The sequence below is a fragment of the Loxodonta africana genome, chromosome 8 (assembly GCF_030014295.1).
Source record: "Loxodonta africana isolate mLoxAfr1 chromosome 8, mLoxAfr1.hap2, whole genome shotgun sequence".
Taxonomy (NCBI): domain Eukaryota; kingdom Metazoa; phylum Chordata; class Mammalia; order Proboscidea; family Elephantidae; genus Loxodonta; species Loxodonta africana.
The window spans coordinates 82,412,005-82,439,954 of record NC_087349.1 but is presented as its reverse complement, the minus strand read 5'-3'; the positions used below and the strand labels follow the sequence as shown (position 1 = coordinate 82,439,954).

Below are 27,950 nucleotides of genomic sequence, written 5' to 3'. Positions count from 1 at the left end.
GCAAAATGCATCCAATTTGGATACTGGAGACACTAAGGTATTTGCAGGATAGTGGTGGTGTGCAACAGTGGAAAGATGTGGCTTGCTGCCAAACAGACCCAGATTCAAGCACCAGCTCTGCCACTTACCAGCTGTGTGACCTTGAGAACTCTCGGATCACTCCAAGGATCACTTTTCTCATCTTTATAGTGGGGATGACAATACCTACCCTTGCGCTTTGTTGTAATGATTAGAGATAGTGTATCCTATGAATTGCTTAGTAGAGTCTAACACATTAATGAAAACCCTTAGTATCACAGTGCTGCAAATCAAATGGCCATTCTAGGACATGCAGACAGTCATCTGGGCTTGCCAGAAGGAATGAGTAAGTCTCAAAAATCCACCCTAAAGCTGGCCTGTATTCCATTGGTTCCTGGACTCTTGCTAGAATCCCCAGCTAAGGGAGTCACCGCAGAGGACACCGGGTTGTAGGATCATAGACCCATATAATGTTATCCCTAGAAGGGATTAGGAGTCCCTGGGTTGTGCAGTTAACACACTTGGCTGCTAACCAAAAGGTTGGAGGTTTGAGTCCACCCAGAGGCACCTTGGAAGAAAGGTCTGATGATCTACTTCTAGAAACTCAGCCATTGAAACTCTCTGGAGCGTAGTTCTACTCTGGTACATATAGCGTCGCCATGAGACCGAATCAGCCATGGACTGGTGGAAGGGATAAAAGTGTTATTTATTCTAATCCCCTTAATTTTTTACAAGTGGCTAAAATGAAAGCTTAGCAAGGTAATGCAGCTAGTTAGTGGCTGTCAAGGTTTTATGAGATAACGTATAAGAAAGTGCTCTGTCAACTTTAAGGCAACATGCAAATGACAGAGATGTTGTCACAACAAGTGCTGGCAATCAATATAATCTTATTGTCTTCAAGCACTACTTGGGGGGGGGTTTCAGAAATTTATAAATTAAGAGAATAATTGGGCTTCCCCCCCCCGCCCCAGGTTTCTAACTTTGAAACACAATGACAGTCATCCCCTGTCAGCATGGCCCCTTTATGACCTTTGGAGGTACCATTAATGCTGAGAGAAATGAAAGGGTTCCTCAAACCACCACGTATTGTAACAAAGGATCATTCTGGCTGGTGAGGGCATTCCACACAGTTCCCTGTGTTCACTCACGATGTTTTCCATGAAAACTTAATACTCACTTGGAGTATGACCCAGTGTCCTCCTTCAGAAGCTTTCTCCAGTGCCATTTCTGCCACCATCTCCTGACCTTGTCCTAAAGACACATTGTGGAATTTTCCCGAGTCAATTGTAAACCCAAGTTTTTTGCCTGTGGGAGGATACAACATGAGAGGAAATGTGTATGGAACAGTGGTGGGAAGAATACACACCCTTGAGGTCGAATTTCCATCTGTGCTCACTGACGCCATCTTCCAGGTCCCTTTCCTGAAGAACCCAAACTAAGCCTCTGCCACTTCAACAAGCAGCATTTTGAGCTCTCGACAGCTGCTTCATGGCAAGCATTAGAAAAGCCTGTGGAAATCAGTTCCTCCGCTTTAATGATGATGACGCTTTTGACATTTTGATAGATGGCAGGCATTGTTATTGAGCTTTATAAACTCTTGCAGGAGTAGCAAAGCATTTCCCCATAAAAAAGAGCAACATGTGGTAGATACCACATCATTTTTTTAACGGATTGGTTCATTGGGTAAACGCACCAGCCTCTCACCTTGTGAGGCCGCGTTTAAATTGAGCACACTCAGGTCACAGCTATATTAACCTGGTATTCTCGGTACAGGCTGTGGGGAACCGTAATCCAGAGCACAAAGCGACCGGGCCTCGCACAATCGAATATACTTGTTCTAATGACCATTATTTAGTCACAGGGGGCGCACGATTACATGAGCATGGAGAAAATTGCCCTCTGGCCCTCATCTAGTCAAAAGGTAGGAAACAGTACAAAAGAAACTTGCATTATGCCAACCAGAGGAATGTTTCATCTGAACATTTCTTCAGACTATGGTGTTATTATCCTTACATTTTCCACACAGCCAATCTCCAACAGATGAAAAAAAGAAAGAAAGAAAGAAACTAAGGTAACTGTGAACTGAAAGGCAGGGCTGGCAGGCGGAGGGTAAGAGGGAGGGTGGGTAGGTGGAGGGATAGAGGGCCGGCCAGAAGCCTCCTGGTCACTCACCAAGGATCTCTAGGTCTTTAAGGGCATCTACTCCTGGAGACAGGATGAAGAACACTGGGGTGGCTGGGCTGCTTTCTTCAAATGCTTTCACTAAATCCAGTCTGGTCCCCTCCACATACCTTGAGCCCAGTTTTTCCTCTACAAAATTCCTTTAAAAAAATAAAGCAAAAACCACGATCAGTGGCTTTGACCTTGAAAAATGTCACAATTTGGATAAGATTAAATGTCAGGCACAGGAAAGAAACAATCCACGTGTATTATATGGGATGTCTTGTTAGAATGACGGTATAAATCCAACTAGATTTATGCAGTAGTTTTATCAATGAAATCCCTCTCTAGAAGCTCTGAAAATCAGAAGCCTACATTCCATTTTGGGGGGCTACTGAGACCCCCCTCTGAATACCATCAGCTGCCTGCACATGGCTTTGTATCCCCAAAGCCCCTGCCAGATTCTGCCATTACTTATTAACAGTTCATTAGATTTGCCACAGTGCAATTTTCCAGCCTGCTGGGCTTCTCATGAATATACAAATGCTTTTTGGGGTGTTTCTAACACAGGGAAGCTCAATTAAGCAGGGATTATTTTCCAGTAGCATCAGATTTAGCAGAAAGTAAGTACTATGAAGAATGAACTCATAAAGTGGGGCTCAGCGAAGGCTTCCACAGAGGGGAAAATTGGCTGAACTAGACAGGGCAAAGGGAAAAATCGGAGGCATGTGAATGTTATTAAAGAAAGAGGAGCATGCTAGGGAAGGAAGTTGAGAACTCTTTGGTTGGTGAAATCAAATTAGAATAAGCCTTGTGTGCATTCAACAGCATATTACCATTTAGAAGCCAAGAGGGCAGAGAAAAAGGACAATTGAACCAAGATGTAGACAGGCGCTTCTGCTTTTAAATTGAGTTGGTTGTAATGTTATAGGACTGTGAGTGTCTCCATGAAGGGAATTCATTTTTGTTTGACGTGCAAAATCTTGGGAGCCAAAATGTCACCACTAAATAAAGATGATGGAAATTAGACTTGGATAACGCATGTTCCTGTCCTCTGAACTCTGCTGTCACCCATCTTTCTTCTAAGAATATTTCCATCAGTTTCTTATCCCCTCTACTGATTTCAGGATTAAGTTTTTCAGAATGTCCTGAGTCTGCCTATAGACAAGCACTCTTTAGTGTTTAGAAAATTTTAACAATAGTAGCGATTAGAATATGAAAATCTCAGCAGACTCACTTCTCATCAATATGACTTTGTAAACCCATACATTAGTTGCCCTCAGCCAACTCCGACTCACGGAGACCCCATATGTGTCCGAGTAGAACTGTAATGGCTGATTTTTCAGAAGTAGATTGCCAGGCCTTTCTTCCATGGGGTCCCTAGTGAAATAAAACCACCAATCTTTTGGTAAGCAGTGTAGTGGGTTAACCGTTGGCACCACCTTGACTAATTCCACTTCCATCTCTACCAGATATTTCTAACCCCTAAGACTAAGTTGCCTCTGAGTTAAAGTGCATTTCCAAAGATGCTGACTGGACCACCTGAGGGCATATGTCATTCTGTCAGGGCGCATTGCTCGCAAAATAATTAGCTTCTGTATTAAGCCTTTCTTCTTCCATTCTTGTGGTAACTTCTCTTTTTCTGGACACTCAGATTCTACCCATTTCTTCCACTGCTTGGCAGATCCTTCCACATCTCGGTCTATGCCTCGAAATTCTTCCAAAAGGGCCACTGCCTATAATACAATAGAGGAAGAGATAGGAATGGCATGTACAATAGCTTATAGTTTGAGATAAAGACCTGGATTGTGTCTAATCCTATGTAAACAAATTGTGCTAGATAGTCTTCATTTTTCTCTTCAGATTCACTCTGCACCATTTTCTGACCTGTGAAGAGTGTGATCTCTAAGAAATACTTGCACAAACTCCCTGGTTCTCCGGCCTGGTTGGGTTTGACCAATAGGAGGCGCTGGCAGGAGACTGGAGGGCTGGAGGGGAGAGAGGCAGGAGTATTTATTCCTTCAACTCTTTCTCTGCTGGGACATAGTTTGGCAGTGACTATGTTCCTCTACCACAGGTCATAGCTCCTTTGGGTTGGCTCTCTCTCCTAACTTCATTTCTCAGTAGTTCTGGCAACTGCTGCCTCCCCTTTCTTCACCATTCCTGGTTGATTCTCTTACCCTTCTTCTCTATACCATAAAAATATTCTCTTCATTAAACTCTCTTCATCACCCCTTTGAATGCTCCATTTGTTTTCTGCTAAGACCCTGACTGATAATACAACTTTAATTCATAATTATAAAGTGACATTCTAATTAAAAATTCTATTTAAAAAAGACTAAAATCTAATTATATTATAAAACTAGGGAATAATATCATTATATTCAATGCACAGGAATATCTTCCTCTTACAAAAAAGACTAGGGCAAAGCTTAGCATATGGTCAGCATTTTAAAGGAGCTCCAGGATTGTTAACAATAAAATCTTCTGGCAGAAACATGGGGTCAGGATTGATAATTGGGGTTGATGAGTGACTTTCATTTTTTCTCACAAAATTGTTTTGTTTAAATATATTACAATGAAATTAACCACCATATTCTTTTTATCCCCCCTCTTAATTGCACTTTAGATGAAGATTTATAGAACAAACTAGCTTCTCATTAAACAATTAGTACACATATTATTTTGTGACATTGGTTGCCAACCCCACCACAGGTCAACATTCTCCGTTTTTCGACCTTGGGTTCCCTATTACCAGCTTTCCTGTCTCCTTCTGCCTTCTAGTCGTTGCTCCTGGGCTGGTGAGCCCCTTTAGTCTCATTTTGTTTTATCGGCCTGTCTAATCTTTGGCTGAAGGGTGAACCTCAAGAGTGACTTTATTAGTGAGCTAAAAGTATGCCTGGGGGTCATGCTCTTGGGGTTTCTCTAGTCTCTGTGAGGTCAGTAAGTCTGGTCTATTTTTGTGGGTTAGAGTTACGACAGTGGGTTGGGTTTAGAGTTTTGTTTTACATTTTTTTCCAGCTCTGTCCAGGATCCTCTATTGTAATCCCTGTCAGTGCAGTTGGTGGTGGTAGCTGGGCACCATTTAGTTGTACTGGACTCGGTCTGGTGAAGGCTGTGGTAGTTGTGGTTCATAAGTCGTTTGGACTAATCTTTCCCTTGTCTTTGGTTTTCTTCATTCTCCCTTGTTCCTGATGAATGAGACCAGCGGAGTATCTTAGATGGCCACTCATAAGCTTTTAAGACCCCAGACGCTACTCACCAAAGCAGAATGTAGAACATTTTCTTTATAAACTATCTTATGCTAGTTGAGCTGGATGTTTCCCGAGACCATGGTCCCCACAGCCCTTGGCCCAGCAATTCAGTCCCTCAGGGAGTTTCGATGTGTCTGTGGAGCTTACATGACCTTGCTTTGCACCAGTATGCTGGCTTCCCCAGTATCGTGTACTGTTTTACCCTTCACCAAAGTTACCACTTATCTATTGTCTATTTAGTGTTTTTCCATCCCTAACCACCATATTCTTGTGTAATTTAAAACAAATCTATTTAGAAAAAGTGGAGAAGTATCAAAAAAAAAGAAAAAGATAAAAAAATCAGATTCACGTAAATTGAAAAAAAAAATTCATTTACACGCCTAGATTTTTATTGAAGTTCCTTGCACATTTATAACTTTCCTATTCAAAAATAGGTTAAAACTGCTTTTACTTCCAAATAAGTAATCAATTCATAATACAAGGATTAAGATCATGTTATATAGCATATTTCTACAATTAAAATGGTATCTAATATATTACTTGTATTTTGTAAACTGTATTTCTAAAGCTAAGAGACTTGAGATTTGAAATAAGATTTTGAAATTGAAAAACCATTTTTTTTTTTTTACCATACCTTAATAGCACTCCATGACTGAGTAGTTAGAAAGTCAACAGGACTCAGGTAAGTGTGTTCAACTGTGAATCGAAGCAGGAAATCCAATTCAAGGGGGTCGATCTCATTCTTCTTCAGCAAAATCTTGAAAGCACACAAAATTGAAAAGAGTCCTTTGGTTTGCATCACAATCACAGTACAGGAAGCAGTCACCATTTAATAGTTATGACTGAATAGGCTCTACCAAGTCTGCTGAGAATTACTGTAACTGTCTGATGTCCTATAGTTGAAACAAGAAATTTTAGACTATGCCAGAGATCTCATAACCATTAGCAGAATTCTAATAGAAAATAATTACCAAGGCTGATTTATTCCAATTCTAAAATCTATGTCTATTAGCCACATATTTGATATGCTTTCATATTTAGTCTACTGCCGTTAGATCACACTTGTCCTAAAACTTGTTATACAATGAAAAAGCCTCAGGTAACGATGGACTGAATTACTAAACAGAAGGTAGAACTGGCATTGTATGTCAGTCCTGGTACAGAAATTATATCCAATAAACTACTATATGTATGAAAGATTTTTCTTATATGTGGGGTTATATTGAGAAAAACTAGAAATTATTATTTTACAGATACAACTAAACAAATACATCATGAATTGGAGCAAACTATAAACTTTCTGATTATAGAACTGATAATAAGTCCACAGTACTTTTTTGGGAGGCGCAAAAGAAGTATTAGTAATTTCCACATGGAAGCTGTAACACAGTACAAGGTTGAACAAATAAAAATTTTGGGTTTTATGCTATTTTAAAATTTGAAAAATTGGCAAAATGAATGATGGGCCCTACCATGCATTAAGAGAGCCCTGCTGGCACAGTGATTAAAGTGCTCAGCTGTTAACCAAAATGTTGGCAGTTCGAACCCACCACGTGTTCCAAGGGAGAAAGATGTGGCAGTCTGTTTCTGTAAAGATATATAGCCTTGGAAACCCTATGGGGCAGTTCTATCCTGTACTATAGGGTTTCCAAGGCTATATATCTTTACAAAAACAGACTGCCACATCTTTCTCCCTTGGAACATCTGGTGGGTTCAAAATGCTGACGTTTCTATGGGGTAGTTCTATCCTGTACTATATATAGGGTCACTATGTCAGAACTGACTTGACGGCAGTGGGTTTTTAACATGCATTAAAATAATATTTCATTTTACTGGATAATTATTTTTTCTTAATCTGATTGATTTCAACAAACACCTGTCCATATAGATATGAAGCTTTAATTTACATAGATTGTCAAGATTTGAGATAGACTATAATTTATCTATGACTTCCAAGGAAAAGTTTTAAATAGATATGCATGCATGTATGCACACATTATACATTATAACCCCCGGAAATATCCCCCCCGCAAAAAACCAAACCCAGTGCCGTCGAGTCGATTCCGACTCATAGTGATCCTGTAGTGACCCTATATATGTGTAAAATAAATCCTTTATCTTATACAGTTAATGAGCAATGTGCATAAAATAAATGTTTTATTTTGTAATGTCTTGCTCCTGTTTATCACATACGTTATAAAACACCTATACACATATGTTCTTATATAATCCAAAGGAATCTATGAATACTGAAAAAATTAAAAGAGAAGCAGTAGTTTATGATTACTGTCAGCAGTTAGTTATAAAGTGCCTTCTGCATGCAAGGGACTTTGGAGGACCCAAAACAGATAAGGCAGAGACCTTCCCTCAAAGTTTGGATTGATAGGAAGAGCTCGGAAGTAAACTGGTTAATATAAGGACACATGCTTATTTTCTCAAGGAAAGGAGCCCTTAACTTTTTTTTTTTTTTTATCATGGACACCGTTATTTAAATAAAATCTTTTGTAGAAGTCCATATAAAAGAGATAAAAGGAAAGCAGACCTAACTGTAGCTGGGGTGTGAAACCTGGAGCTCTCTTGACCCATTCACTGTTTCCTAAAGGGACCCTGGCAAACTCCTAGGACCACTCAGACCTGGATTAATGACCTTGATCTTAAAGAACACCCTTGGTAGTTCCTAGAAGGTTCTTTGTAAGACTTGAGAAGTGGAGGAGAATGTCTCATCCATCTGTTCTTCAAGGTGACAACTGTGGTGGCAGCTTGCCATACACACCCATCCCAAACCAACGCACTGTGATGTAGTAGATGTCACATGTCCAAGTGCCCTGTGGGGAACTCAAACTCTTCTCATGCCACCAAAGCATCTAAAAGAGGTGTCTAAGCTTTCTGTTAGCAGAAGTAAAACATATAATGAACCAAAAACAAAAAATATTGCTGTCAAGTCGATTCTGATTCATAGTTATTCTACAGAACAGAGTAGAACTGCCCCATAGGGTTTCCGAGGAGCAGCTAGTGGATTCGAACTCCCGACCTTTTGGTTAGCAGTAGAGCTCTTAACCACTGCGCAACTAGGGCTCCATATTATGAACAAAGGTGTCCAATTTTGGTTCTGGGTTTATTTTCAAGTGACCGGTTTCCTCACCTGAAAAGCCATCTGGGACAGGAAGGTAAGCTTGTCCTTCTCGAACAGTGCCTGGCTGGCGTAGAGGAAGACGGCATGGGTGATGCTTTCAACCAGGCTGGAGATGCGCTCCTGTGGGTCATCCACCTTGTCAGCGTGCTCGATTGCTCTGAGGAACAGCGTGTTGAAAGCCTGGGAAATTTAATGCGACTGTTAGAGAGTGAAAACTGGGGCCTGGATGTCTAGCTTGCCCAGATACACCGGGCTACAGTTTAAGGGGTATCTATGGGGAAAGGGAAGAGGATAGGATTTTTATTTGAGCTCTTGGAACAGTTCCTGGCACATGTTAAGTGCTCATTAATGCTACATGCCATTATTATTATCATTGCTATTATTATTAATACTATTTCCCCAAATCTACCCACATCTCCTAGTCAACTGAACTGCGCCATCCTCTCCTTTCCAAAAACAAAGAAAAAGCAACCATTGCTGCTGAGTTGATTTCGACTCATAGTGACCCTATAGGTCAGAGGAGAACTGCCCCATAGGGTTTCCAAGTACTTTTGAGTTGCCATTTGATGATCTCTTCTCCCTTTTAAAATCATTCTTTATATTTGTTCATTACTTCATTCCATGGCTAGGTAATAATGGGGCCGTGTGGATTTTTTATACATATAAAGCCACTTGCTGTAGAGTTGATTTCAACTCTTGGTGAATCCCACGTATATCAGAGTAGAACTGTGCTTCATATGGTTTTCAATGGGCTGATTTTTCAGAAGTTAACTGCCGGGGCTTTCTTCTGAGATGCCTCTGTGGACTTGAATCAACCTTTTGGTTAGCGAACAAGTGTGATAACCATTTGCACTGTCGTGCATACATATATATACATATATACATATACACACACATATATAATATACACATACACACATAATATGTATGCACACATACATACTCCATATAAATATATTTTGACTGGTGTATAGGGATCACGGGGTTTTATAAGGATCACAGGCTCATTTACCTTTAAGTCTGTATACTTGAGTTAAAGTAAAACCCTCTAATATCAGATATATACGGTAAATACTGGAAAGAAGGCATTTAAAATTAATTTTTAAATTTTTAAATCACTTTTTAACTTATAAACCATAAAATACACCCATTAAATGTGCAGTTCAATGATTTTTGACAATGTATACTCCAGTAACCATCACTACAGTCAAGACATAGAACCCTTGCATTGCCCCTAAAAAGTTCCCGTGTGCCCTTTTGAAGTCAATCCTCATTCCCAGGCCCCGATTGCTCTGCCTTCTGTCACTATAGATTAGTTTTGCCTTTTCTAGAATTTTATATAATCATACACTATTTACTCTTTGGTGAATGACTTCTCTTTCTAAACATAAGGTTATTGTGATATATCCACGGTGTTATCAGTAGTTCATACCTTTACATTGTGAGTGAGTAATATCCAGCTGTATGGATATGTCAAATTTGTATTTCCATTCACTTCTTAGGTCTTTGGGTTGTTTCTAAATTTTGGCTACTATAAATAAAGTTCTTATGAACATTTATGAACAAATCTTTTTGTGAACATACGTTTTTCTTTCTTTTGGGTAAATAAAGTTCTTATGAACATTTATGAACAAATCTTTTTGTGAACATACGTTTTTCTTTCTTTTGGGTAAATACCTAGAATAAAATCGCTGTATTGTATTGTAAATGTATAAGAATTTATAAGAAACTACCAAACTGTTTTCCCAAATGGTTTTACCACTTTGCATTCCCACCGATAATGTGAGTTGCAGGGATTCCATGTTCAGGGTACTGACGGTCTTCGAAAATTTCAGCCATTTTGGTAGGTTTATGCCTCATCGTGTTCTCATGTCTCTGATGACTGTTGAGCATTTTTTAATGTGCTTACGGGCAATACGTATGTCTTATTACCATATTTTTACACAAGTATGTCGGGCCCCCTGCGTTTGTTTGCTGGCCACGCCCTCCCCCTCCCCTCCCCGGGCGAGACACCCTCACAAGTGCTGCCTTCCCAATTCTCTTCCGTGTGTTGTTAAAAAGTTAGCACAGCGCTTTTATGAAAATACCTTGTGGGGGAGGGTGCAGCCAGCAGATGCAGAAGTCGCACGTTATTTTGGTAAAAATATGGTATATGATGTGTCTGTTTAAATCTTTTATCTTCTTTAATTGGGTTGTTTGACTTATTGAGTTGTAAAAGTTCCTTGTCAGATATATGTACTGTGGATTTTTCCCCCAATCTGTGCTTACCTTTTCATTTTCTTAAGAGTGTCTTTTGAAGATCTTAAATTCTCATTTTTTTTTATAAGGTCCCATTTATTAATTTTTCTCTCTATTGTATCCTAAGAACTCTATGTGTAATCCAAAGCCTTAAGTTTTTCTCTAGAAATTTTTCTAGTTTAGCTGATTTGTTTTGAGTTAATTTTGTGTATGGGTGATATAATGGTAGAAGTTCATTTTACTCTATGTAGATATCCAGTTATCCCAGCAACAATTGTTGTAAAGACTATCCTCTCCCCACTGAATTGTTTTAGCACTGTTGTCTAAAATCAATTGACCATACATGTGTGAGTCTCCTTTTGGTCTGTCTGTTCTGCTTCCTTCATATATATATATATATACATACATAAAAAATATATATACACACATGCATATCTTTAAGCCAAGACCACACAGTCTTGATTAATGTAGTTTATAATAAATTTTGAAATCTGGTACGGGAAATCCTCTGATTTTTCTTCTTCCTTCTTCAAAATTGTTTAGCTATTTTAAGTCCTTTGTATTTCCACATAAATTTTAGAATCGGCTTGCCAATTTCAACTGAAAAGTACTCTGGGATTGTGAGTGAGACTGAATTGAATCTATAGGTCAATTTGGAGAGAACTGACAATAATATTGAGTGTTGCAATCCATAAACATGGTATATCTCTCCATTATTTAGGTTTGTAATTTCTTTCGATAATGTTTTATAGTTTTTAGTATACAGATCGTTCATGCATTTTGTTAAAATTATCTCTAAGTGTTTCTGGAAGCTATTGCAAATAAGTGTTGGTCTATCAATTTTATTTTTCAATTGCTCCTAGTATATAGAAGTACAATGAATTTTGTGTATTGACTTTACATTCTGCAAGCCTACTAAAAACTCACTTTTTAGTTCGAGGAGCTTTATTTTAGATTTCTTAGGATTTTCTACATATACAATCAGATAATCTGTTAAAAAAACAGACAAGTTTTCTTCTTTTTTAAATTTTAGGTCTTTTATTGCCTTATTGCTCTGGCTATAACCATCAGTAGAATGTTGAAAAGAAGTGTTGAAAGCAGGTATCTTTGCCTTGTTCCCGATCTTAGGGAAAAGCATTGATTTTTAAAATTATTAAGTATAATATTAGCTGTAGATTTTCATAGATGTCCTTCAGCATGTTGAGAACGAACTTACTTTCTATTCCTAGTCTGCTGAGAATCTGTTTTTAATCATGTGTTGAAATTTGTCAAGCTCTTTGTATCAGCTGAAATGATCATATGGCTTTTTTGTCAATATGGTGAATTACATCCTATGATTTTTGAGTGATGAATTAACTTGCATTTCTGTCAAAATTCTTGATAATAATGTAGTGTGCTTTTTACATATGGCTGGATTCAATTTGTCAATTTTTCTTGAGGAGTTCTGCATCTATGCTTGTGAAGGTTATGCTCTGTGGGTTTCTTGTCATGTCTTAGTCTGTTTTTGGTATTTGGGTAATACTTAGCTTTACAATACTCATTTAGTTTTATTACTCTTCCCATACACTGTTGCTCTTCCAAAATCTAACCACATTTCTCAGAGTTTTTGTTTAAGAACAATATACAAATGTACTATGATGTCACATTGATGGCTTAATTATCTCAAGCCTTATTGAAAATGATATATGTAAGTTCCTGAGAGAATGTTTTTTGTTTTTGTTTTTGTTAACTAGATTCTCATGCTTCCTTGCTGGGTACACTGACTGCTTAAAAAATAAATTTCATGCTTACTTCTGGGAAGGAGCTGAACTCCTGAATTTTTAAATGTTCTTAGCTTCTTCAGCATTACCTTCAAGGAGAATTGATATATGGGGTTGATTTTCCTGAGGTCATTAATAACAAAATAAAGAAGAGATGCCCTCGCAGCCACTGGTCTGTAACATTCTCGGGCCTTGTTGATTTGGGTTTCATTTTCTTTGGCTTCAATCACCTGTGTTGGGATAAAAACAAACATACTCTTTATATTCTCTCTATATATCCAAGTGATGGAACGGACGTAGCGTAAACGAGAAATTATTAGTATCAAAATAGATAACATGAATGGTATCTACATGCTTCAGCTTTTTTCCCCTAAGATTAATTTCATATTTGTAAATAATTTTTTCATAACCTGAATTTTTGGTGAGAATGAACATAACTGTAGCTGTTTTATAGGCTACAGATTTAAAAAGTCTGATTGGTTCTACAGAATCTGTTCTGGAGAAATGTCACCTTCCTCTCTCGCCTCTCTCTTTCAGGGGTTAATAACCCAGCTATATCACCTCTCAGGGATGGCTCTTAAAAGTCCGCTGGGTCAACTCAGTGCCAATAACTTTATCGGTCAACCAGGTATACAAAAGCAGTCAAGGTCAATCAGATATCCAGCAGCTGAGCCTACTAAAAAGCCTTTATACCAAGACTCTCATGACCGTCTAATCCTGAATTTGCAGCAGATGATTCATATGCTCGTCACAGGTTTCCTTTTAGTTTATCTTTAAGTATTAGCCTCTGGGTACATTCAGATGGATAATGATAAAATAAAAAAAGCACACCACCACCACCACCACCACCTACCAACATATTTTTTTTATTCAAGGCACAAACATCTACTTCTATATAGGACTACTGCTGCTTCTACAGCTTCATAAGATATGATATTTTCCCAACATTTTCTATAGACATGATTCATCAGATCTGTGTACGTATAAAAGGAAATACAGAAAATGCGAAGTGAGGACAGTCCCTACTTGACATATACGCACGATAGGGAGAGACATTTTAAGAGACAATTAGAAGCTAAGACCTAGTTTAGCTAATTGTTCTAATCTTTACCATCTTAGGAAGCCACCTAGAATTCACTTACTTAAAAGGATAAAGTAATTTGGGATTCCATTTCCTTGCTTAAATTAAGACAAAGATATTGGATTGTGGTGACACAGCCCTTGCTGGGTAATTAAGAGATTACCTAGTAATGAGGATATTCCAGAAAGCAAGTAAGGGTTCCTCTCCTCTTGAAATAGTGGACTTTTAGGGGTTAATGGCCAACTGTGAAAGTCCAAAAGGCACACCATGCGTAAGGCATATTGGGACACTAGTTGGACATTCAGCAGGATGTCTACTCAGTGAAAATTTTTACTGGCTTTTAGAAAATGTCAGTTTCCCAGCGTGAATAATGCATTTGAGTACAGCAGGAGACCATCCCTTGCTCAGTCACCTACCACTGAAGGCCTGTAAACAAAACTTCAGCTCTAAGTATTTCTCTAAAATGTACAACAGGCTGGGAAACCTGTGGTGACATTGTAGGATGTCAGTTTGCCAGAGCTGGGTGCTAAGCATTTTTAGATTTTAAATCATATAAGCCAGCAGGCCCCAATTTTCTTCACATTTGGTTACTCAGAAAAAATAATAAAAATACAGTCCGACACAGCCTCATTTGAATGACTGGATCTTAGTTGAATCAGGAAAAGCACAAGTTTGAGCAGCTCCGTCTTCATTCAGAAGGAGCCGTGGTGGCACGATGGTTAAGTGATTGGGTGTTAACTGGAAGGTCGGCGGTTCAAACCTACCCAGCGGCTCCACCAGAGAAAGACCTGGAGATCTGCTTTCCTAAAAATTATAGCCTAGAAAACCCTATGGGGCAGTTCTACTCTGTCACATGGGGTGGCTATAAGTTGAAAACCGACTTGATAGCATACAACAACATATCCATTCAGAATCCCAAACAGTCCCATTTTTAAGGAAACCTTATTAACTGACCTGAATTCTACAAGCTAGCCTTCTTAGAGGAATTTCCAAGTTTGATTAAGCTTTTGCCCAGAGCATTTCATTGAAACCGAACAACAGAAACCTCCAGCATCCTTTGCCCTTCCTACCTTGCGCTCTATCTCTGCAGCAGTGGCTTTTGTGGTCTCCAGTCTCTCCACCAGTCTGGTGTCATCTAAAAAACTCCCCTCTGCTGCAGAAAGGTGCAGGAGGAGGTCGTCCTCCAGGTGCTTCAGTTCAATCTTAAAATCATTTTGGTGCTTTGTCAAAACCAGCTAATAAAAACCAAGAAAAGTGAGAGAAATGGTGATTAAGCAGATTTTTTAAAGATACTTTATAAAAATAATTTTATTTTTTCATTGCTGTCGAAAATGTACACAGCAAAATGTAAAGCAATTCTCCAACTTATACATGTACGATCCAGTGACACTGACTCCACTTTTCAAGTTGTGTGATTATTCTCACCCTCCTTTACTGAATTATTCCCCCAACACGAACTCACTGCCTCCTAAATTTCTTCTCTAACCTTTCTTGTTGCAAGCTCATGTTTTTAATTATTGATTGATTTTATTGAACTTTAGATGAAGGTTTACAGAACAAACTAGTTTCTCATCAAACAGTACACACATTGTTGTATGATACTGGTTAACAACCCCACGACATGTCAACACTCTCCCTTCTCAACTCTGGGTTCCCTACTACCAGCTGTCCTGTTCCCTCCTGGCTTCCAGTCCCTGCCCTGGGGCTGGTGTCCCCCTTTAGTCTTGTTTTGTTTCATGGGACTGTTCGATCTTTGGTTGAAGGGTAAACCTCAGGAGTAACCTCATTACTGAGCTGAAAGGGTGTCTGGGGGCCATACTCTCAGGGTTTCTCCAGTCTCTGTCAGGCCAGCAAGTCTGGTCTTTCTTTTTGAGTTAGAATTTTGTTCTACATTTTTCTCCAGCTCTGTCTGGGACCCTTTATTGGGTGCCCTGTCAGAGCAGTCAGTGGTGGTAGCTAGGCACCATCTAGTTGTAGTGGACTCAATCTGGTGGAGGCCGTGGTAGATGTGGTCCATTAGTCCTTTGGACTAATCTTTCCCTTTTATCTTTAGTTTTCTTCATTATTGCTTGTAAGCTAATGTTTTTAGTAGAGAATTTCTTTAACCAAAATTTTCATAGAATCATATATAATGAAATACACAACATTAAGACCCATACTAGTAATTTTTAAAATTTCTTTAAAGAAATTCAGAAGGCATGTTAAGATTGAATGGCACCCCAGGGTCCAGAGTATCAACTTTTATCATGATCATTAGGATCATAAATCTACAGGGAGAATCTATTTAAAAGATCATGATAGATCTCTAACATCAGAAATATGGACCCCTGTTTTAATTCTAAGCATACTTCATCTGAAATTTCTAAATTCACCCAAATTAGCAAGTAAATTCTTTTTACTTTCAACTCCAAAGAAATTCACCATTTTAATTTTCAAATTTGTTAGAAAGTTGGACACAGTATCCTTTTGTGTATTTTAATCTCTATGTGTAGTTATATGGCCTTTTTTCTTAATTTTACCTCTACCTTATCTTTTATTCTTGATTGACCCTTTTAGAGGCATAGCTAATATATTTTTTTTCCCCAAAGAACCAGCTTTTTGTTAATCTTGTATTGTCTGCTTTCTATGTCACTGTTTTCTATTTTATCTTTATTATTGCCTTCTTTCTACATTTTAAGGCTTATTCTTTTTTTTCTTCTCTGTATTCAACACTAAATTTAATTATTTCTAATATTATTTCTTAGTAAATGTACTCAAGTCCATAAATTTCCCTTTAAATGCTAGCCATAACCAGCTACAAGCCATTTAATTTTTCCAGTCTTACTCTAATATTCACCTTTTTCATTCTTCTGCCCTGGCTAAATTAATCTATTATCATCTAATCTACCAGGCGACATTCCTGCCTCTATACCTTTGCTTTCTATAACTGATGTGCCTCTTGGCTTGTCCTAGTCCTATGTGTTAAACAAGAGTTACAGATAATCCATCTCATTTCTGTGGTATAATCCCAACTACCTAGAATTTACCAGTTGCTACTGAATCAACTCTGACTCATGGTGACCCCATGTGTTAGAGTAGAACTGGGCTCCATAAGGTTTTCAATGACTGATTTTTCTAAAGTAAATCACCAGGCCTTTCTTCTGAGGTATCTCTGGGTGGACTCAAACCTCCAACCTTTCTGTTAGCAGTTGAGCATGTTAACCATGTGCACCATCCAGGGACTCCACCTATAATTTAGTAACCTTGAATCATCTAACCTTTCACATGTATCCTCACTCTTCTCAAGTAGATTACATGTTCCCGGAGGGCAGAAACCCTATCATATACTACTGTGTCTAGCAGTGTAATTCACACAAAGCAAGTGTTTGATAAGTGTTAGATGATTTAATATTTTTTACCTTAAGTTTCTCCAAATCTGGCCTTTCAATACTGACAACCTCTGCCAGCAGCTGGGCCTCCAGGCCATCTTCTGTGACCGTGAAATTGAGGAGGGTTGTCTGAGCTTGCAATTCTGGCTTATAGTGAGGATTTGCCAGTTTTGTGTGAAGGATAAGGCGAAAGTTCTTGTTAAATTCACATTCTTTATCTCCAATCCTGATATACCTAAAGGGGACATAACACAGGAGGTGCCCATGAACCATACTCGATACTAAGGGGTCTCTCCATTCCTATATTCCAGTAATGTACCTAGGCCATAAGACCAGGTGATTCAGGATTTTTCAGCTGGTCTCAGTTTCCATAAAGTACGGGAGGCACAGTTGTATCATCCATTAGCCACTATATGATCAAGTTTCCTCGTATGTAAAATGGTGGTAGTAGCAGTAATTACCTCATAGTGTCACTGTAAGAATTAAATACATAAATCATAAAAAACCAAATGAAACCCATTGCTGTTGAGTCAATTCTGACTCATAGCAACCCTATAGGACAGAGTAGAACTGTCCCACAGGGTTTCCAAGGAATGGCTGGTGGATTCGAACTGATGACCTTTTAGTGAATAGCTGAGCTCTTAACCACTGCACCATCAGGGCTCCTAAATCATATAAAGGACCTATAATAACAAATGTTAGTCTCTTTGTAATTTCTATGATTAAATTTATATCCCAGTTACCCAGGTGCCATCAAGTTAACTCTGACTCATGGAAACCCCACAAAAGAACTGTGCTCCATAACGTTTTCAATAGCTGATTTTTCAGAAGTAGGTCATTAGGCCTTCTGAGGTGCCTCTGGGTGGAATCAAACTGCTAACCTTTTGGTTAGATGCCAAGCAGATTAACCATTTGCACCACCCAGGAACTCCAAACTTAAACATTTGTTTTCTTTAAGGATAAAATAAAACTTGTATGTATGTATGTATGAAGGGGCCCTGGTGCCATAGTGGCTCCGTGGGAGAAATATGTGGCAGTTTGTTTCTGTAGAGATTTACAGCCTTGGAAACGCTATGGGGTTACTACGTGTTGGAACTAACTCAATGGCAGTGGGTTTGGTGTATGTGTGTGTGTATATAAAATGTGTGTGTATAAAATACTTCTGGCACCAGCTTAAAAGTGAGGCCCTTCAAGAAGTCCACTTTGTGGAATACACCTATGATCTCAGCAGTCATGCTTGTGTTTTACATTCCTGCTCCCCTGGTCTCAGGGACCAGGAGAGGGCACTTCACTCAAGCCGTCCTAACCAGACTCAGTTTTCCTGGGATAAGGGCTGGGACAGAGAGAAGGAAGAATGAATACTGGAACCCAAAAACTTTTGCTAAGGCATTTCTATCCTCTTGGTGAATCTAGCAGGAGAGAAAGCCTTTCCACATTTACTAAAGAAGAAGAATTAAACAAATACTCTCACTCCTCAGTTATCGACATGGTTAGGTTCCAAAGACCAGGTTGTTATGCAAAAATCTGTGGTTATGCAAAAATGGAGGATGCCCACATAAGATCACAAAATGGAGGATGACTACATCATTATGTAACTGCCAAATTACATCATTACATAATTGCCAAACTACTGAGAATCACGGCCCAGCCAAGCTGACACATAACCTGAACCATCACAGCCAGTGTTACTCTTGCCTTGCACCTCAGTTTTCATACTGCCAGGTGTACATTGTTAAAGCACAAAAAAGTAAGATGGTAGATTTTTCTCTATTGTAAATGTGAAACGTCAGATAATGAGACAGTCGATAAATGAGGAGTAGATGTATTCAGAAAGAAGAGCAATGCTTCCATGGCACCCCTGTAGCCTGTAACACATTCTTTGATTGCTTAAGCTAGATTGAGGTGGCTTCTGAAATTACGAGCAAAATCCTGAACTAATGCACTTTTCTCCCTAAAATGAGGGCCTGATTTTTCTCTGCTTGCACTCCTCCTACCCCAGATCCTAGAAGTCTTATGTCTATGGACTTTATCACTTTGTCGCCCTTGTCCTCTAGTTTCTGGATGGTTCTGCCAGCGAAGGCACTGGCAGGAGATAACAATATCAGAGGAAAGAGGGATGGGGTGTAGCCACCAACCATGGTTCTGGTGGAAGCCATGACTATATTTCCTATGTGGTATGGTTATCTTTCCACGGCCCCAGCTATACCTTCAGGTCTAGAGGTCGTAAAGGCTGCCTGCTGTGGCAAATCCATGGATGCCTCAACACCTCTATTAAAAAAAAAAAAAAATTCCCTTAACTGTTCTCTCTGTAAGTCCTTTCTATAAATTGTCACTATGGTAGTTCTATTAAAAGATCCCTGCCCACCTGTGGCCTTTTTCTGGCCAGGAACTTGCTATGAGGATCTAATAGAGGGAGTTTTCCTTCATGTATCAGACAGACAGACAGAAGACTGAAATATTGGATGGAACTTCTCAAATTCTGAAACTTTTCTTCCAAAGTAGTCAGAAGTACATAGGAATGAAAGCTCATATAGGAGGCCTGGGAGGATTGCTGAAGTAAGAAACATCTTAGTCTCCTATTTTGTATTAAAACTTCATGAAAAGTCTAAATTCTTCCCTATTAGCTGTGTAAAATATTTTAATAGATATCATAATAATGCTAGAATGTTATCCAAAGTCCATATTATTTTTTAATTTAAATATAATATTTTAAATAACCACTGTCTCACTGATATTATGGGTAAGATGTTATTCCATTGAATTTATCAATTTTGTGAAAAATTCAAAAGAAAAGTCATGGTATAGCAGGCCAGCATTCAGGCAATGTTTCTTTTTATCCAAATGTCACAATATTTATAATTTTTTTCATTTGAGGAGAGATACCCAGGATGCCATACAGTGGCAATGTTTTAGAGGCTGCTGTCGGTGGAAGTTTTATAACTGTGTCTTGCTCTGAGGTTAAGACCCTTGTGTCATATGGTGGGGAAAGGGTCTCAAATCCAAGGGCCATTCTATTTTATTAAAGAAATTTTTGTGAGAAAATTTTTTGAGTTTGTAAAGGTAAGAAGCAATTTTCCTAAATCGCTAAAACTTTTATCACCTGCAATTGAACTGACTCTCAAAAGACTGATACATTCAATTTTTTTTTTTTTTTTTACTAAACTTTAGATGAAGGTTTACAAACTAGTTTCTCATCAGTTAGTACACGCATTGTTCTCTGACACTGGGTAACAACCCCACAACATGTCAACACTCTCCCTTCTCAACCCCGGGTTCCCTATTACCAGCTTTCCTGTTCCCTCCTGCCTTCCAGTCCCTGCTCCAGGGCTGATACACCCCTTTAGTCTTGTTTTTTTTTTCCATGGCCCTGTTCAATTGTTGGCTTAAGGGTAAACCTCAGGAGTGACCTCATTACTGAGCTGAAAGGGTGTCCGGGGGCCACACTCTCAGGGTTTCTCCAATCTCTGTCAGGCCAGTAAGTCTGGTCTTTCTTTTTGAGTTAGAATTTTGTTCTACATTTCTCTCCAGCTCTGTCCAGGACCTCTATTGTGATCTCTGTCAGAGCAGTCAGTGGTGGTAGCTGGGCACCATCTAGTTGTACTGGACTCAGTCTGGTGGAGACGGTGGTAGATGTGGTCCATTAGTCCTTTGGACTAATCTTTCCCTGTATCTTTAGTTTTCTGCATTCTTCCTTGCTCGCAAATGGGTGAGAGCAGTGGAGTATCCTAGACGGCTGCTCACAGGCTTTTAGAACCCCAAACGCTACTTACCAAAGTCGAATGTAGAACATATCCTTTATAAACTATGTTATGCTAGTTGGGCTAGATGTTCCCTGATACCAGGATCCCCACAACCCGCAGCCCAGTAGTTCGGTCCTTCAGGGAGTTTGGATGTATCTATGTTGTAAGTGAATTAGGCAGTGGTTGCCAGTCTATCTGATGCGTGTAGGGGCTGAGCCCTCTTTTTACAGGTACGGGTCTAACACCATCAGCTCATATTTTTTCATGTTTTTCAGTTGATATTTTTTCATGTTTTTCAGTTGATATCATGCCCATTAAATAACCATACATTTTATTTCTTCAATTTTTTTCTTTAAATCATGAAACAACGTACAAGTAAACATTCTTTCACTCAACAGTTATTGAATACCTACACCATGCCAGGCTACCAGTCGATCTTCAAGACAAACACGGTCTCTGCTCTCACAGATGTTATTATTCATTATCTCATAATAAGCACTGCCACTATTGTTACGTGCCATTGAGTGGGCTTCGACTCATAGCAACTCCATGTATAACAGAATGAAATGTTGCCTGGTCCTGCACCATCCTCACTGTTGTAGCCACAGTAGCCACAATGCATCTAGTTGAGGGTCTTCCTCTTTTTCTCTGACTCTCTACTTTACCAAGCATGATGTCCTTCTCCAGGCACTGGTCCCTCCTGATAACATGTCAAAAATATGTGAGATGAAGTCCCACCATCCTCGCTTCTAAGGAGCATTCGGCTGTACTTTCTCCAAGACAGTTTTGCTCATTCTTTTGGCAGTCCCTGGTATAGTCAATATTCTTTGCCAATACCAAATAAGCATTAAAAACCAAACGTGTTGCCATCGAGTTGATTCTGACTCATAATGACCCTACAGGACAAAGTAAAACTGCCCCATAGGGTTTCCAAGGAACGGCTGGTGGATTCGAACGGTCGACCTTTTGGTCAGCAGCTGAGCTCTTAACCACTGTGCCACCAGGGCCCCTATAATAGGCATCAGGGATATAAATTCCACATACTGATTCATTCATTCATTCTTTAATTTATTCAGTCAATAAATAAATATGTATCAAGTGGCTGGCCACTATGTGACAGGGATATAAAGAACAAAGATCTGACCAATTAGAAAAATGGGCAAAGGATAGGAACAGGTATTTCTCCAAAGAAGCTATACAAATGTTCAATAAACACATGGAAAGATGCTCACTTTAATTATACCTGCAAAGGCCCTTATTCCAAATAAGGTCACACTCTGAGGTTCTGGATGGACATGTCTTTTGCAGGGGACACTATTCAACTCATTAAATGTGCCAAGAAATCAATTAATTTTGAGATTTGTGTGCTCTGTGTGTGTATAAAAATCAAAACAAGCCACCAGTAAGAGCCAATCTTGTTTTTGAAAGTAGTAGGTATGCAGGCCTCAGTGAGAGATCTTTCTAGAATAGTTGGAATACTTTTTATGTAAAGGGCCAGTTAATATTTTAGTCTTTACAAGCTACACAGGTCTCTGCCATATACTTTCCTTTGATTTTACAACACTTTAAAAATCATTGTTAGCTCATGGGTCATACCAAAACAGGCTGCCAGTTGCTGCTCTAGAGGTTTATACCAGTTAGTGGTTTGTGTAATCATTTTGCAAAGCAATCGTACTTAATCCCACTAGGTTTCCCTCCAACACCAAGCTACAATTTTTCCAATCAGCCACTATAGGTAACCATGTTCCCCTCTCTAGGATTTCAAGAAAAAAAGCATGAGATTGGCTAACATGGAGCATGGAGGTCCTGACGATTTTGCTTTTGGATGCAGGCGACAAAGACTTTTAACTGGTTCAGTATTTTAGAAAAATTTCCCAAATATCTGAGTTAAAGCAATGCTCCCTAAGATGACTTCTGGATGACCCGGAGGCTCTGCAGCTGTTGTGCACACCTACATGTACACTGAGACACTCACACATCCCAGTCTGAGAACCAGAAACATGTCTGCATGAGGAACAAATCTGATTTTCTCTGTTAAGAGACAGAGTTAATCGAGGGAACTCTGTGCAGATGGAACAGAGAAGGATGTCTGCCTATAAATTGGGTTTTACATCTTATGCTGAAACATTATTTTATAGGTTTAGATTTCCCAGGGACAGTAAATTACCCTCAATTGGGGTGTTTATGATCTATGAAAGACAAAAACTGCATAATGACTCCATGGGTTTTTATCATTGTCACTAGGTTAATTTTTGGTTAATCTCCTTTTTGGGAAAATTAAACAGACTGCTAATACTCTCTCAGGATTTCAGGGATCCAAAAAACAAACGACTTAACCAGAGGGGTAGGAAAACCAAATAGAATCACATTGTTGTTTCTGTGAAAGGCATGAATCTAGAGGTTACCACTTCTAGAACACCGAAGGCAGCTATGGACTTTTCAACTTAAACTGCTACTAGGAGCAACGGCAAGTGTGAAGAGCAGCATTAAACTTGGATATGGCTACTGTCTTAAAACAGTGGTTCTTAACCCATTTCTAGCCCTACTCCTCCCACTCCCAGGAATAGGGCACACTGCCCTCTGTCACTGCATCAAAGTGAGAGTCAGGGAGTAAGGGACAGAGAGGGTCAGGGAACAGTCTCAGAATCTGGGTGGAGTTGATCCCAGAGGGTTTTAATGTCTCTTCAAGGGAATGAGGTCCTTCCCCTTCCTCTCCTCATTGGTCGAGATTTGGTGGTTTGGAGGTGAGAGACCAATTATGCAATCTCAGAGGTGAAATAAAAATGATTTTTCTCAGTACAAACACCATGGTTGAATTGGCTAGGACATGGGGAAAGTAAAACACATTCTGCTTCACCTAGCAGAGTTATTGTTTTAGAGCAAGAAGGGACTCTAGAGATGACTCAACTGATTCCCTTTCATAGACTCAAATATTTATGACTTGTCCAAGGTCACACAGCCTAGTGGCAGAGCTGAGACTAGAACCTGGGTCTCTAGACTCCTAGTATAAAATTCATTTCACTGCGCCATATCATGGGTCAATTTGCTCTGTTTGATGGTAACAGCCTGTACCCTCAGCCTCTGTCAACCTAATAATTGATCACATGAGGGTGCTAAAAGAATATGGTTAATTCAGTACCAGTCTATGGCCAGTAGAGTAAAAATATAAAGATGCAGCTCAGCATACCCACCCTACTAATCTTTGTTTAGCAATTTTGTCCTTGTTTACAAGGAATAGCACTGACTTTCGAGGTATCCATCCCTAATCTAAGAGCCATAATTCCTGACAGATATATTCATAAAACAAGTAATTCAATTTATAAAATTTTTAAAATAAAGCACTCAATTTATATAAATGTGTTCTATCTTCTGGCTTTCAGGAAAGGAAAACATAATATTTTAAATGTGCTAAAATGCACACTAATTAGCTGAATGAATTGTTTTTTAGTAAAGATGATCATCTGCAAATACAGCTGAAGTATAAATTCAGCTTTTCATATGTCAGGTTTACATAAAAGTCAGGTACAAGAGAATATCAAAATTCTTTTAAAGTTTATTCAAAACCATGCCAAAAATTGTCCAAGGATAAAAAGATGCCCAATCGACTCAACAACAATGGTTTTTTTTTTTTTTTTTTAAATTTCTTCACGTCATAGAAGACCACTATTGTTATGGAGGAATAACAGGTAAATTACATTAAGACCACTTGGACATTATGTTCTGGCAATTCCACTTCTATGTACCCAGAGATCGAATAGCAGTGACATGAATAGACATATGCAAACCTATGATCACTGCAGCATTATTCACAACAGCAAAAAGATGGAAACAACCTAAGTGCCCATCAAGGGACGAATGGATAAACAAAATGTGCTACAGGTATACAATGGAATACTATGCAGCCATAAAGAATAATGATGAATCCTTGAGACATTGTATTATGTGGATGAATCTAGAGGGCATTATGCTGAGTGAAATAATTTGATCACAAAAGGACAAATACTATATGATCATACTTTTATAAGAAGAATAGATTTATATACAGAGAAAAATGTCCATTGGTGGTTACCAGAGATGGGGTGAGGGGGAGCACTCTCAAGATAGTAGACACTTGTAAGTTTTGGTGATGGAAAGATGGCATCGAACATGGGGGAAGTGTACACAGCTTGACCAAGGTAATTGAGGGTATAAGAGAAAAGGATGTCTTTAATAAAGGATATGACAAATATAATTTGGAAACAACACCAAGAACAACCAAAAAAATATGGGTGTGGTTACACAAATAGGTACATAGGCATATAAGTATATGAATATGTGGGTACAGATGTACGCACAGAGAGAAGTACCTACAGGCATATGTATATACAGGTGTGTGGTACATGCATGGACATCCATACACATAGCAAATTATATAGAGGACACAGGCACAGATACATCTTAGACATAATCAAACACCTTGCAAGATTAGTTTTTGGGGTTTGAAGACTTAGGACCATAGTCTCATGGTACAACTCAGTTAATTGGCATAATATAGTTCATTAAGTGTATGTTCTACACCCAATGTGGTGAATGGCATCTAGGTTCTTAAAAGCTTATGAGCAACCATCTAAGATACAACTATTAGTCTCTACTCATCTGGAACAAAAGAGAAAGAAGGAAACCAAAGACTCAGGGAAGAAAGTAATCTACAGGACTAACAGTCAACACGAACCATACCCTCACCTACCCTGAGACCAGAAGAACTAGATGGTTCTTGGCTACCACTACCAACCATTCTGATCAGGGCCATATTAGATGGGTCCTTATAGAAGAAAAATATGGAACAGAACTCAAGTTCTTAAAAAAGTACAGACTTACTGGATCAGTTGAGACTGCAGGACTCTCTGAGACTACTGCCCTGAGATAAACTTCAAGCGGTAAACCAAAATTATCTCTGAGGTCACCTGCTAGCTTAATAACAGATTGGCTCATAAAATAAATGTTACCTGTGAGTATTATTCTTGTTTTATATGCACGTACTCTACATTTAACCTAAAGCAAAGATAAGAAAGTTGGTGGGAGGGGGAGCAGGGAAGCAAGAATGGAAATGGAACAACCAGAATGGAAATAATGAGAATGTTGATGCAATGTGGAAAATGCAACCAATGTCACTGAACAATATATATAGAAATTGTTAAATGGGAACCTAATCTGCTGTGTAAACTTTCACCCAAAACTCAATAAAATATTAAAAAAATGAGTATCGTGTATGAGTAATGAGCGTCTTTTAAAAAAAAATCAACAATAGAAGATCAAATGGTCAAAAACTACTCTAAAGCAAAGAGGAGAAGGTAAGGGGCAGGGAGACTAGAGTATTGGAAATGGTACAACCAGAACAGAATTAATGAGAATAATGCCACAGTGTGGAAAAGGTAACCAATATCACTGAATAATTTGTGTAGAAATTGTTAATTGGGAACCTAATTTGCTGTGTAAACTGTCACCTTATACACAATATTAAACAAGCAAAAAACATTTGGACATAATTTCTTGGCTGATTTTCACAGCACATCTGTGATAAACATGGGGAAACATTTCTTCTAATTATTGGAATTCCCTGAAAACCAGAATATCGGTGATTTGTGAGAGGCAGCATTATCTGGATATAACCAAGATCAGGGTTTGAAGTTAGAGGTTACAATCTGGAGTTCCTATTGCTAATACACATGTCTAGAAACCACAGAACTATTCTTAAGACTTAGTTTAGTTACTGTTGAAAATGTCATCAGTCTTGGATCATGAAAATTTGAATGAATTTCTCTACAGATGAGATATTCTGAGTACTTGAATAAACATCATTATTTTTTACTGCCATCTAAAACCAAACATAGAAAGCAACACATCCAATTTAGAATAAAGAGTTATTACTATGAGTTGGAATCAACTTGATGGCAATGGGTTTACTATGGTGAATCAGAATGTGTACTGGGAATAGCTGCTGTAGGAGTCTGTTTAAAAAGATCTGCAAAACCTTTCCATGATGCTGTTTGGAGAGAAATTTCCTAAGACATTCTAAGGGTCTTACTCTAAGATAGACAACTGAGATAGTTAACAAGTTCTCTGATCATATATACGAGGGATTCCCCCCTTTAGGCTTCATCAGATTCGTTTTGTCAAGGTAAAGAGATGGTGGGTTTAGAGATGCATAAATAACATATTCCCACCAGTTGGAAAAAAAAAAACAAAACAGGAGAATGGAAAAAAAAAAGTTTCAATGGATACAACCTCAGCAGGAAGGGCTGTGCAAGATGGTCAAACCCCTTTCCTGAAGAAACGTTCTGGCTGAAAGCTGCACAGCTGGCATGATGTTCAATGAAAGGAAGGAAGGAAAGTCTTGAAGAGAAATGAGTTAATTGTTTTCTGCTTCAAACAGTGAATATAACTAACGCGTCCTTCTCAGATAAAAGCAAACTTCAATTAGAATTAAAAAAAAAAAAGTATATTAATATTGCCTGAGTCCAGGTACCATTGTACGGGGCGGGGGGGGGGAAGAAAATCATAGATTATTTCTCTTTAGCTACATCCATATGTAAGTTTTTATTTATATGTCTATATATTTACTTAAATATTAAAAATGACATTGAAAATAAATAAATGCGGGTTCCATTTTTTTTAAAGATGATTTTTGTCATTTGCTTTCAGGTAAGACCAAACAAGTATTAGCAAGATGACTGTGAGCATGTATGCACAATGTGGCATTTTATATATATATATATATATATAAATATATATATATATAATTTTGATTAAATTTAGGAATAGAAAAGCTGTCGGAGATTTTTGGGGGAATGAAACTCTATTTTGAGCTTAGAAATCAGGAGAGACAAGAATGCTGAATTACATTATATAAGGGCCCAAATTAACTTGAAAATAAAACTTTTCTTACCCACAGGGACACAATGAGACAACTACATCACTCCAGAGTTTATTTAAAACCCATAAGCTTCCAGTACAAGAGATTACATTCTACCACAGTGTGGGATTTAATTCAAGATGGTTCCATCTTAAATTCCACTCAAGTATTAGAGTGACTTCATTCAGATTGAATTTCATCTCTAACACAATCTACGATATCAACTCCAAGAGCAGCAACATGACAATATCTGGTGAGCTGGAAAGTTGCTAACCGAAAGTAATTCTCATTAATCCTAGCACAACT

General features: G+C 38.5%; 1 protein-coding gene across 3 annotated transcripts in view; it reads right to left on the bottom strand.

The window, feature by feature from the left end:
* Positions 1–27,950, bottom strand: part of DNAH11 (dynein axonemal heavy chain 11) — a 361,390-nt gene that overhangs the window by 39,168 nt on the left and 294,272 nt on the right. For all 3 annotated transcript variants that reach the window (XM_064290057.1, XM_064290055.1, XM_064290056.1), the window contains 8 exons: positions 17,043–17,247; positions 14,715–14,879; positions 12,653–12,793; positions 8,575–8,745; positions 6,067–6,189; positions 3,721–3,914; positions 2,191–2,339; positions 1,196–1,323 (listed from right to left, as the gene is read on the bottom strand). In XM_064290057.1, the coding sequence (XP_064146127.1) occupies positions 1,196–1,323; positions 2,191–2,339; positions 3,721–3,914; positions 6,067–6,189; positions 8,575–8,745; positions 12,653–12,793; positions 14,715–14,879; positions 17,043–17,247 (1,276 nt within the window). The remainder of the gene's footprint in view (positions 1–1,195; positions 1,324–2,190; positions 2,340–3,720; positions 3,915–6,066; positions 6,190–8,574; positions 8,746–12,652; positions 12,794–14,714; positions 14,880–17,042; positions 17,248–27,950) is intronic.